General features: G+C 34.9%; 1 protein-coding gene across 1 annotated transcript; it reads left to right on the forward strand.

Moving 5' to 3' along the window:
* The first annotated feature begins 1,032 nt into the window (after positions 1–1,032).
* On the forward strand, positions 1,033–12,532 carry LOC105118176 (zinc finger CCCH domain-containing protein ZFN-like). The gene is made up of 7 exons (XM_011016069.1): positions 1,033–1,427; positions 2,107–2,264; positions 2,973–3,035; positions 6,545–6,664; positions 8,336–8,629; positions 10,595–10,921; positions 12,004–12,532. The coding sequence occupies exons 1-7, from the start codon at positions 1,334–1,336 to the stop codon at positions 12,283–12,285; spliced, it is 1,338 nt and encodes a 445-aa protein (XP_011014371.1). The 5' UTR covers positions 1,033–1,333; the 3' UTR covers positions 12,286–12,532.
* Positions 12,533–13,422: the final 890 nt, after the last annotated feature.

Genomic DNA, 13,422 nt, shown 5'->3' on the forward strand with positions numbered 1-13,422 from the left:
ATTAATTATTTGAGAAGATAGAGTTTAAATGGATGAATTTAACTATTAAGGCTTTAAGGAGAATTAAGTTAAGGATAAGTAAATCATTTGTTCTATACCATCCTAACTTTAATAAGTTTTTAAGGTTGTTTTAGTACTTTGGATGTGGTATTGTCGGTGTTTTGAGTTTAAAAAGATATCCTATAAAATTCTTTAATGAAAGATTTAATAAATCTAAACAAAACTATTTAACATATGTTAGTGAATCTTATTCTATAGTTTAGTCCCTTCATTATTAAAGATATCATTAATTTCCACATGACTTTAATATTTTTTTCTAACCATCATGAAATTTGAATTTTCAAAAGAAATGAATCTTAATTGTATTAAAAGGGTTAGATGCCCGAATGAGTACTCTTTTTTCTTAATTATTTTTTTTGTACTCAAATAAATTTGTCGATGGTCATTTGGGTAAATTATGTAGCATGAAGAAAAACAAATGGTTTCCATACTGAATTTAGTGGTTTTTATTCAATAAATTGCTTTGTACTTCATTGAGATTTCCCATCTATCCACCTCCTTGCTATTTCTTATTTATATAAAAAAGGGAAAGAAAATATAAAAGAACTTAAAATCGAATGAAGAACTAAGTTATAAATAAATACAAAATAATAATGGAGAATTTCTATAAAATTAATTTTAGGGGAAGGAAGTTGATGGGGGCAAAGAGGAGAAATTAGAAAGATTTTAACCGCTGGTGAGTAATATGTCAAATAACCATGGAGTTCGGGGGCTAATTTGTAACTTTGGCATGTATATCATCAGCATTGACATGAAGCGTGGAAAAGCAGCCATGGCATAGGGAAATGAATAAAGAAAGACTTGGGGCCAAGACACCATAACGTGGCGCTAAGATGAAGAGAGTAGAAGACATTTTACACGGACGAGAGAATCTGTGAGAGCCGTTCGTTTTCAGTGATTAAAAAAAAAGAAAAAAGAAATATAAAACGCGGGTTAAAAAGAAAGAAAAAAGAAAAGGAAAAAAGAAAAAGAAAAGGCGAGAAAGAAAGGGAGGGGTGTCTGGTCTTGGATGGTTGGTTGGTTGGTTTTTATTCTCCCTTGAGTTTTTGTGGAGAGGAGGACACTACGCCCTTTTTCTCTCTTTCTCTCTCTCTAAGCAAAAAATAAATAATAATAAAAAAATACTCACCCCCCTCCCCCCCCACTCTCTCACTAATAAAATTGAAAGAACATAAAAAACACAAATTCTTGGTTTTCCTGTTGGAATGGGAATTCCGGAAGAGAATGGAAAACTGAGAATTCGGTAGTATAGAGAGAATGATCAGAGTAAGAAATGGATTTTGATGCCGGAATCCCGATGTCTCGTGGTGTTGGTGGTCTACCAGCTGTGACGGAGGAAACTTCTCTGTCACCGTCTTTAAGCGAAGGTTCACATGTTGCTTCTCTATCTATCTCTGTGCTGTCTTTTATGATAATAAAGTAGTAAATAAACATTGAATTTCCTGGTTTGTTTGTTGTCTTTGGTTTGGTGATGGTCATTGGAAATTAATGGAAGAAATGCTGAGAATTCTCTGTTTTACCCTTCCTCTGTCGTAAATTTTGTTTGATCGTGTCTGAATTTGTTCAGTTCCAGCTCGTTTGTCTTAAGTTATACGAATTTTGGTTTTTGTCGGCTGATGGGTCAGAATTTTAGCCTCTGTTTCAAGCGCTCTAACACTGTCTTGCCTTCTGTTTAATGTTTTGCATGTAAATGTAATGAAAAGCAACAATTGTTTTTAACTGTCCAAGAATCTAACATTCGAACTGGTGTTTGTAAAATTAACCCACGATTTTTGCATGAAATATTTAGCTTCTTGCTGCCCCTTCATTATTATGCAAAATCTCAAGTATTATGCCGTGTACAAGCTTCACTTTTTTTTTCTTCATTTTATACCCTTTACTTTCTGATTCGAGCAACTCTGCATATATACAGACAGGGAAAACAGGATTTGGAGAGATCCTTATTGGAGATCATGGAGAAAATGAATATCGGGAAATTATTCTTTGTTTCTGTTTGGCGAAGATTTCTCATAGATGTTTGACCTCACCTGTCCAGTTTCATTTCAGATGCAATATGGCAAATGAACCTGAGATCAAGTGAGACAATGGAAGCTGGGCCGTATCCCGAGCGTCCCGGAGAGCCGGATTGTTCTTATTACATAAGAACAGGCCTCTGTAGATTTGGGCCTACCTGCCGATTTAATCATCCTCCTAATCGGAAGCTGGTATGAGCTGCAGTGTTCTCGGATCACAAAAACTACAGTAATATTACCACATTTTCAATTAGATTCTTATCTAGAATCAATGAACGCAGTTGAACTGAGCACCCGAGTCTTGGCAGATTGTGGTTTCTGTCTTATTGTTATAGAAATGCTACAAAACTATTGCATATGTTGCTATTTGGTTTACAATTGAACATAATCAACTATATGTACTTAACTGTTCTTATATGCTGATTTTCATTGTGTCTATTATCAAATAATGTTTCTAAAAACTAATTTACTAGTAAGTCCAAGCAAAATGCATTGAACTCACCTATTGAGTTGTTTTAAATCAGGGAAGTATACCCAATATCCTGAAGAAAGCTTTCTGAACTTTCAGTTCTCCTTTGGTGCATATTTATTTGCTTTTCCCCTGTCAGTCTATCACACATCCGCACATATGGCCATGCATGTGTTTTTTGTTTGACTGAATGCAGACATATCCAATAATGATATGGTAGAACGTAGGAATGAGGGATGCTTTTGTATCGAAAAATGTTTTCTTGTATGCATATATTTGGAATGTAAACGCTGTCTTGCATGGAGTAGCAAAATTGCAATTCAAGTTTTGGCATGCTCATTTTCACTTAGCAGTTTTAATTTTCATGTTTCCTTGTTTAAAAAAAAAATCTCTTGGATTTATATGTTGAACTAAGACTTGTTGAATTCTAGGCTATTGCAGCGGCCAGGATGAAGGGAGAATTCCCGGAAAGAATAGGACAACCAGAATGCCAGGTTTGTTCCTTAGCTTGCTTTATGTGGGCTTCATTTTTACAAATTTACTAGTCATGAACTATGTCGCTTATTTTACCAAGAGGAATTAATATTGGAAAATTGTTGCGTTCCTTTTTATTATTGTAAAGAATAAGGGAATTGATCTGATTCCTACCACATTATTTCCATTATATAGTTTTCTTATTTTGACTTGAAACAAAGTTTCTCTGATAATATTGCATTTATCCAAGTGAAATGCTAGAAGGACATGTGCTCCTGGTAAAATACTAATATTTATTTTTGACATTTATTTAAATGATTTTCTTAAACAATGTTCAGATAATTTATATTGCAATGAATGGATTGTTTCAAATTTGCAACCGCAGAAACTGAATGTGTGCACTTTCCGCAGATGGCAACACATGTATTACCAGAACCTGATAATGACAATTTTCCCACTGCCAATCTTCTTTTATTGTTTATTTATTTATTTATTTTTGTTTATTTTTATCACTGCATAGATGAGATCTTATCTTCACTTTAAATAAATTAATAGGCCTCCATGTGGATCATGCTTGAGAATATCTGTCAATGATATGGTAAATCTTTTCAGGACAAGGTAGTAATGTGGTCCCCTTAAAATAGGAATGAAACATATAGATAGAAGCTCTGGATTTGTGTATTGAGAAGGGAATGTTCTGAACATTCTGATTTACATCGCTCTTAATGTCTTATGAAAAGTAATTACCTTTAAATTTGGTGAGAACCAAATGGGTGCATTTTGAGTTTTTGAATTGCTCGTTTTGAAACATTAACCATGTGTCATGTTGATGGAATATGAGAATGAGATAATGACCATAGAGGAGGGACAGTAATTAAATCAAAGTTAAGATAATCACTGCAAAATTAATGCAACTGGAGCCAGAATTTCTGTCAGGGTCCAGAGAAGCTAGAAGAGTGAGGGATTCAATGGAAAACTACTATCTAGTAATCTTTAGTCCTCTCTTCATAGAAACTAGCTGTCTGGGAGAGCTCGTTCAATATAGTTATCATTATGCCTATTGTAATTGCAGATTTGAGAGACTGGCCAATACGAAATTGTCTTTGCCTTTCTTTCCAGAGAAACTTTCATCAATTCAGACTATTCTGTTGTGAATCCTTTGAAGCATTCATTAGGTGTAATCCCCCATTTCCTCACATGTTCTTGAATTTTTGTCATTAATGGTAAATGTGGACATGAAATTTCTTTTTTTGCAGCTTTTCATGTGTATTTGCAGTGGTGAAACCTGTATCCTGTGTTTGTTTCAAGGATTAGATTTTCCATTAGACCTTGAGAGATGACATTTGTCACACAGATATTTAGCTTCTCAATTTTATGGTTCTAAATTCTTCTGATTTATGTTTACGAGCTTTTTGTTATCCATTTGTTAAATGAAGCTCATTTACCTAACCTGTGCTGTTTTCTGAGATCATCTGGTTTTCTAGTTGTTTGATTGTGTTTTGGGGAATTGGTCGGTCAAGTTTGGGACTTTGAAGTGTCTGCATAGAAAGTTTAATTCTTTGACTGTTTACTGTGTAGTAGTTTATTCCAATGGTTCAATATGAATGTAAGTATTCTAGTTGATTTTGAAGCATTCTCTTTTACAAATGACCTGGCTGGGTCCCTGTCTGGCTCTTGACCTATCTGGCACTTTGATCTGTTAGAATGGTCTTATCCCACCATTAAAGACTTTTTCATGACATATTTTTCCTTCATAAGTTAGCTGGAAAGATATGGTTAGCTGAAGTTAATGTCTATTGGAAGGTTCAAAAATATTACGGGAATGCCTGCTAATTGTTGGACATCTCCCAAGTGATGTGACGTAATGTGATGGACAGAAATTAGAGAATTAGAAATGCATGACCTGTAATTGTATGGAAGTAAAAAAGATTAACTGGTCCTCTCCATTTGCTTTATGATTCATTATGTGTACTTTGAGTTTCACACCATGTTCATGGGACATCTCCTAAGTGATATTTGTTAGATAATGTATTGGACAGAAATTAGAGAATTAGAAATGTTGATGGGCCGAAATTGTATGGAAGTAAAGAAGATCAACTGGTTCTCTTCTTTTCCTTTATGCTTTCATAATTTCTACTTTTAGCATTACACCTTGTTCATGGGCCATCGCAATAATGATGTATTAATTTCCAACAATCACAATGAAAGACCAAAAATGATATTGATGATTGAGTTGATATTTGTTAATTCTTGTATAATTGGAGACCTCAGTCCTCTACATACTGATAGTGATGCAGGACAGCTTTGGGGCTGTTAGGGATCCAAGTTTCAGGTGTTCTTCATGGCTTTGAGCAGTGTTTTAGGAGACTTCAGGCTGAATCCGTGATAGGTAATTGTTGTAGGGTTTTAGGTATGCATGAGATGTTGTTAGCGACTATTGATGGGTGTCTTAAGGCTAAATGAAGGGGTTTGTATGCTAGAGTCACGCTATTAGGAATTTTAGGTCTCACCATTAGGATAGAAAACCTAAGCTTGACATCTAGGGCTCTTTAAAGGGTCACACCTATGGGAGATTGAGTCACATAATCAAAGCAAGTTGGTGGAAATTATTGCCATCAAAATATTGAAACTACATTCTTATTTTTAGAGATTTAGTAGTCTTAAATCCAACAAGGACTTATATTCTAAACCAGCATAACAATTCCTATGTAGAATAGGAAAACATAACAACCTTAAGAATAATAAAATAAAATACTAAACAGAAATAAAACCTAGACCTAGAGGACTTTCCAGATTTTCCGTTAAATCAGGAAGTTACATAAATACCCTTGAGACATTTATTTTGCTTCTTTTGTTGTCTGCATCATATATTTATAAGGATTTACACTTTACTCTGAGTATTGAGTTGTTCAGGTAATTGAAAATCCATGATTCCACCATTTTTCGGCATGAGAGACAGAAGTTTGAGGAACAAGTTAAATTCAGCTTGTGGTGCTTGAAGTTCTAGTTCATAGTTCTTATATGATGATGGTGAAACAAAAAAAAAAAAAAAAAAAACTTTAGGATTACTACTCTCCTTTTTGATATTTTCTATTTGATCACTTGGAATTTTTAGTTGTTCTCATCTAATCATTTGAGGACTTTGGTGTTAATTAGAAGTTCCTTTTATTTTCTATCTAGTAGAGGTGATTTTTGTTTTTGAGTTTACCAAGTCACGCCCCTAATGGTTAGAGGGTGTAGTTTGGGTTCTTGGTGTTTTCTAAATGACCAAAAACTCTAATTCTGTGTTTTGGATATCAAGATTTGTTTCTCTCTTCTCTCTGCTAGAATTCTTGATGGTTTCACCCTTCTCTCCTACTTTGGGTCTTCTTTCCTTTTCTTCCTAAAGTCTTCTATCCTGTTTAATGCCACCTCTGATTCTTTTTCTGGTATCCTATAACTCAATCTAAGGATTTTGGCAATTTCCTTTTCTTGTAATTTTTGGTTTCTAAAACTAATGCTACACTTTAACACTTTAATTGTTTTCCAGTACTACTTGAAGACTGGAACTTGCAAGTTTGGAGCCACATGCAAGTTTCATCACCCTAGAGACAAGGCTGGGGTTTCTGGAAGAGTGTCTTTAAATATTCTGGGCTATCCACTTCGACTGGTATGGATCTTTATTTTTTTAACTCAGTTAAGTACTTTTTTTTATTGATCTGCTATCTCCATTTCTTTCACTCTTGTTGACGATGCTCTGAGTAGAACTGTTTGAAAAGGCATGGAGACTTGTGAAGGCTTTTGATGTAGGACAGGTTTGAGATGTATGTTTTACAAAGGATTTGTCTTTGTGGTGAGCTAGGTTTTTTTATTCTTCGAATTAGTGTAGAATAGAACTTGTTCAGGAAGAAATAAGGAGAAACTGGGCTGTGAAATTCACCACACTGTAGCAGCAGAATAGAAAGTCAGAAAGAGAAGAGTTACCAGAAAATTGAAGAACAGAGAAAAGGAAAAGAAACCATAGGTTCTCAGCCTTCAAATTGATATGAATACTCAATTTATTTCATAACTCAACTCTGTTGAAAATTAAAACATAGCATCTCTATCTGTAGAGATTTAAGACTCTTTAATAGACTAGGATTACTAATCTTTACTTGACTAGGAAAGAAACTAAACAGGAATAAAGTATTGAAGACTAAGACATCAAATTCCTAAATAAGACTAAACCTTCAATTAATTCTGCAATTTTCTAAAATAACCCTAATTTGAAGGAATATGAGAAATTAGAATTCTGCCCCCACTTAAAAAATAACCCAAGACTGAAATTCAAACTTTTTTACTAAGAAACCTATCATTACAACTTATTCTAGAGTAGAAAACGCCTTTGTTGATGAAGACTTGCATAGGTTAGTTTTTGGTTTCTTTAAAAATAACTTAAGTGCATCATCAGCTTTCTGTGCTGGCATTTTACTACTTTGGCATGTCATCCGCAGTTTCCAAATTTTATTTCCATTTTCTTATATGATAATTAGGATGTTTCTTTAATGTGTTTCCCCTGCCACAACTCTTTGAGAAAGTTTCTCGAATGAAGGATAATGGATAACACATGAAAAAATTGGTCAGTAATATTCACTTATTGTCAGTCTTTCTTGATTTCCTTTCTATGTTGTGGACAGAAAAAAGCCAGGACTCAAATTCATACATTTTATATCTTGAAAACGTTAGGACACTATCATTAAATGATAGGCGTATGCAATAAATATTATGGAGCATGTAACTGATGAGAAGCACAAAATTTTGACAAAATTATTTAGATATGATTTTGACATATAATCATCGCATCCCATTCAGTGAAATAAATAAGTGAATGAAGGTAATAAATTAGAAGGTAATTGCATGAGTAAAAACAAACTAAGATATGAAGAATATATATGAGTGGAGAAAAGCCAGTGAAATGTTTAGGATGACATGGAGTGCTCTTATTGTCAATTTTATTGAATTTACTTCCAAGATTTCCAAATTTAATAAGCTCTGTAGTCCTTCCATTAGTTTTGTATTTTTGCACTATCTATGTACAATTGCCTTCTTGGAACGAATGGGAAATATCTCTTGTTGAAAATTGTTTGAGGGCTCCTTTGCTGAATGTAATGATCGGCTTGTTTTAAGTTTTTCTCATTCAATTCTGCAATGTTTCTGGTGGAAATAAGTAATGTCTTTGTCCATTTGTGGGATGAGATTGCCTTGCACATTCCCTGTCTCCCCTTTTCTTTATTGTATGTGTGCTTCCTAAGATGACATGCATTTTGTTTTTCATTTCACTCTATTCTTTTATTTCCTGCAGAATGAGATGGAGTGTGCTTATTACTTAAGAACAGGACAGTGCAAGTTTGGTAGCACTTGTAAATTTCATCATCCTCAACCAACTAATGTGATGGTTCCTTTGCGTGGCTCTCCTGTTTACCCTACTGTCAATTCTCCAACTACCCCTGGTCAGCAATCTTATCCAGGAGGACTTGCAACAAACTGGTCAAGAGCATCTTTTATTACCAGCCCACGCTGGCAAGCTCCTTCAAATTATACACCTTTGATTCTACCTCAAGGAGTCGTATCAGTCCCTGGCTGGAATGCATACAGTGTAAGCTCCTCTTTGTCTTTTGTCAGAGAATACAATCAAGTACAATTTTTGGTTACTTTGGAGGCTATTGGACTTGGATCACACAATGAGGGCAGCTCTCCCCTCCCTTAATAATTCTGTCTCTAAAGATTTTTCCTTAACATATTTTATCCCCTTTAAGGATGGAAAGCTTTTTCCCTCCATAAAGATGATATATCTGGTTCCTGTCTTCCGAATTTAATAGTTTCATTCCTAAGAAGGAAATTTTTGTTTCTTCCCTGAAAGTTGAAAGAGATGTTTCTTAACATGTCAAGTACTTTTTTTTAGTACCCAACAACAACAAAGAATCACAAACTGGTTGGGATAGGTTTTATGGATCCTCCAGTGCCAATTAGCTCGATCAGAAACCAAATCCACCAAAATATCAAATGAAATGTCTTCCCCCAACCAAAGTCTTAAATCTTGGATCCAAGCTGTTTCCACTGATTATTATTATTTTTTTTGGCTGATTTAATTAACGTGTCTTTTGTGTATGAGAAAATGGTACTTCACTCATAGTACTTAGTTGTTTATGTTGCACGTTTACATCTTTTTAGTACATGTATTTCTTTTCAAACATTAAATTCGCTCAGCTTTTTGTACAATTTGCTAGTTTTATATAAATAGTGATTAACAAGCTTTGCTTTCAACTGTGATTGGGAAAATCTTTTAGTAGCCTTGTTCAAATATTTTCTGTTTTGCTAAAATTTTTGGTTATTTTATTTTCTGGGACATCTGAACTTGTAAGTACCCGCTACCCTTAGTTGCATTAGGGGATGAGTCTGTAGCTGAAGCTTGGTCAAAGTTGATTGGGGTTGGCTGGTGATGATTACTAGTGATGGTGATGGGGTGACTATGGTTATTTGGGGTAAAGGGTACTAGTGTTTGTTTTGGGTGATGGTGATCTTGGACTTGGAGGTGGGTGTTTTTGGTATTTTTTATGATAGATGTTGTGGCAGAGTTGCTGAAAACTTTAGGAAACTTTATTGAGTGAAATTTCAATATTTCATGTGCATAGGGCTGGCGTTTATGTCATTCAAGAGGGTGCCAAGCCTACCAAGCTGACTGTAGTCCTGAAAATCAGAATATTTTTCATATTGGTCCCTATAATATTCTAGTCTAGCCTCCAAATAAATTTGTTTGTTTTCTTCAATATTCCATGTGCATAGGGCTGGTGTTTACGTCTTTCATGAGGGTGCCATGCCTACCAAGCTGACTGTAGTCCTCGAAAAATTAGAATATTTTTCATATTGGCCCCTATAAATATTCTGATCTAGCCTCCTCCAAATAATTTTTTTTTTCCTCTTAAGTTCTGTACACCCCTCAGCATTGAGCGTTCAATTGCTTGTTCCCCAGCTTTGAGTGTGCAATTAATGTTGGTTATTTTAGAGGTGTCTGGCAGTCTGCTATGCCTTCAGGCACATGATTATTTTGCATCAAGAGGAAATCTTGCCATTTTGGATTTTAATGCATGGCACAATACCATTCTGGGATTACAAATTGCAGGGAAGTTTCTAAAATATCCAGCCATAGCTGCAAAATATGAAAGTATCAAGATTTCCAAAGAGAAAAATGAAATGGCAGTTAATGTTTCCACCAAAGTGTGACCGATCTTTAGCTAGTGCATTTAAACTAAGCTATTTACTTAACTAGCATTATCCTCTGAAAATCTTGGCATCTATATGGAGTTTGAACGAGACCAACAAATACATCATCTTGATCTCTAAGATTGGTTTAGGTGCGATTAGAATATTTCCAATGTTTCTGGAGTTATTTTGGGCTGTGGTCCAACAGTGAATTTTTAGGAGGCTCTGACATCTGCTTTTACAGCTGCATCAAGGGCATAATGAATTCTTATTAATGCTCTTTTGTTCTGCAGTTGACATTCACTTGCTAAGCTTTCTGTGTGCATGAGTTGAGTATCATGCTTGTTGAACTATTTTCCAGGGTCAGGTTGGGTCGGTATCATCTCCGGAGAGTCAGCAACAAACAGGAAACAGTCAGATATATGGAACCTCACGCCAGAGTGAATCAGTCAATGCAGGGTCTCAAGGGACATTTTCTCCATACCGCTCTGATTCTGTCCCCATGGGATTTTATGCCTTGCAAAGAGAGAGTGTTTTTCCTGAGAGACCTGGTCAGCCTGAATGCCAGTTTTACATGAAGACTGGAGACTGTAAGTTTGGTGCGGTTTGTAGATTCCACCATCCAAGGGAGAGGCTAATTCCTGCTCCAGACTGTGTCTTGAGTGCAATAGGGCTGCCTTTACGTCCGGTGAGTTCAGTTTCCTCCATCCCTGTTTTACTTGCATTTAATTATCCCCATTTAGTTTGCGCAGTGCACTTAACAAAACCTGAGCTTAGGAGGAAAAACTAAGCTTCACACCTTGGATTCTTGGGAATTACACCCAAGTAAGATTGTGGCTTGTAGTTACAAAAACAAAATTGCTGGAAATTTTTATTTCATTGACGCTGAATCCTTATAGAACAATTACATTCCTTTGTATAGAGTCCTAGCACTTGGAGTCCAAGAAAGGCTTGGATTCCTATATAAGAAGATAGTAATCCTGTTTAGAATAGAAAATCCCTAATAAGACTAGTTACTTTAGGACAGATAAATGCTAAATAGAAAATAAAACTTAGAGCTACAATATTCCAAGTTTTCCAGCAAAGTTGGAAATTACCAAAATACCTCTGCATTCTAGAATTTGAATAAAAACACATTAATTCTGTTATTATGTTGCATGAATTTCAAAAACAAAATGATAGCAAATCAGACCTAATAGTGTGTAATGAACCAAAGAATCAAATTCTTTTACCAAAATGCAGTTCCGATTCCTGCTCAGTATATAATCAATATGAATAAATTGCAATTCTGCTCCACCTAGAGCAAAAGTTTTTCTTTGTATCGGTGGAAACCAACAGGGTAGGGACTGTTTTGTAGTGAGAGGTGTAGTGGTTGGATTAGCTAATTGTTAACTGTGTCATATAGAAGTCCAAGAATTACATGATTTGAAGGTGGCTTCCACTGACAAGGAAGCTTTGACATTGAGTAAAATTTTGGCATACAATAAAACTAATGAAAATGGGAAGGGAAGAAAGTGCTTTTAAAATTTTGATGTGAAGCAAGCCATACATGGCTACTATTGATAAATCATATCAAAACCTAAAAACCTATTTTTATAATAAATCAAGTTCTCCATCCCACGTTTAACTCAACTTTTGTTTATAGATGATCGATCACACAGGAATGTATCAACTTTGTTTTCTGTTCAAACATGCTTGAAAGATATGCACTTCAACTCTGATTTTTTACTTTATAATTATTGGTTGGAGCTAATGTCTTGTTCGTGACAGGGAGAACCTTTATGCATCTTCTACTCTCGTTATGGCATCTGCAAGTTTGGTCCAAGTTGCAAGTTTCACCACCCTATGGGAATTTTCACATACAATCTCACAGCATCATCTTCAGCTGATGCCCCTGTTCGACGGTTATTGGGGTCCTCATCAGGATCTGCTGCGTTAACTTTATCATCGGAAGGGCTTGTTGAAGCAGGATCAACAAAGCCAAGGCGACTTTCACTATCAGAGCCTAGACAAATGCCACCTGGTGATGATAATATTGACACGGGGGGATGAACGGTGACAGTGCCCCAAGATATCGTCCAGTTACTTTTTACAATCTTTTGGACGATAGAGAAAGTCCTGTCTGTAAATTCATTTCCCATTGCTGGAGATGTATAGAGTTCATGCCAAGTTGATAATGCAATTCATCTGACAGACTTGACTCCGAATTTCATATTGCAGCATTGTATAAAAATATGCAAATATTGTCACATTTGGTGAAACCCAAAGTGAATATTTCATCTGTCTGATTCTCATTTTCCGATTTTCCCTGTTCAGTTTGTTACTTGAAGCATTTCCCGTGCAAATGCTCTGTCGTACTTAGGAAAATCTCCAGTGTGGTTTAGCTGGAAGGTTTTTTCATGGGGTCGATCGATAGACATCAATTTTAAGAATTTTTACAACAGATCATTTCAGATAATACGAGTCTTGCAGCTCAGCGCCACCATGTGGTCAAGCCTCCAAGTTAATTCCCTACTTCTAACGTAAAATACAAAAAGGGTGTCAGTGATGTGCATGTGTTTTCGGGTGTGTGTGGGTGGGTGGGTGTCTATAATTCAATACTAAAACTGGAAAGTTAATCTTCCTGTGCAGATATTTAACCCTAAATATCCTTTTTATTGTACACTTCTATTTATTTATTTTATCCAAGAGGTTAACTTTGGTTGGTAACAACAACAAAAAAAAAAAGATAATTTTTATAAATACATCATGTGAATATAATTTAAAGATAAATTCACAATAATATCTTTCAAACATTATGAAATTAAAAATAAATAAAAATATTAATTACCATTTTAAAAAAAGTGGACTAAAATTTATAAAAAAAAATAGTAAGAGATATGGTTTTAATTAAAATAAAAAAAAATTAGGCAAAGTAAAATAAAAAAAAAATAAGAAAGGATCTTAATTAAGATCCAAATAAAAAAGTTATCAAAAAATATTAAAAAAAAAGGTCAGGAACATCTAGGTTTCAAATCATAAGCTAGCTCCTAGCTAGATTCAAAATACCAGATATATTTGAGCCTAAAAGCCTATGCCTACATGCCTTAGCTATTTTTTTGTTAAAAAAAACATTTAGTTTTTCTAAATAAACGACAAATGATTTTGTGGTAGACGAGATGACCTATCATCCTTTACACTATTTTTTAG

The sequence above is a fragment of the Populus euphratica genome, unplaced genomic scaffold (genome assembly GCF_000495115.2).
Source record: "Populus euphratica unplaced genomic scaffold, PopEup_1.0 scaffold1769.1, whole genome shotgun sequence".
Classification (NCBI taxonomy): Eukaryota; Viridiplantae; Streptophyta; class Magnoliopsida; order Malpighiales; family Salicaceae; genus Populus; species Populus euphratica.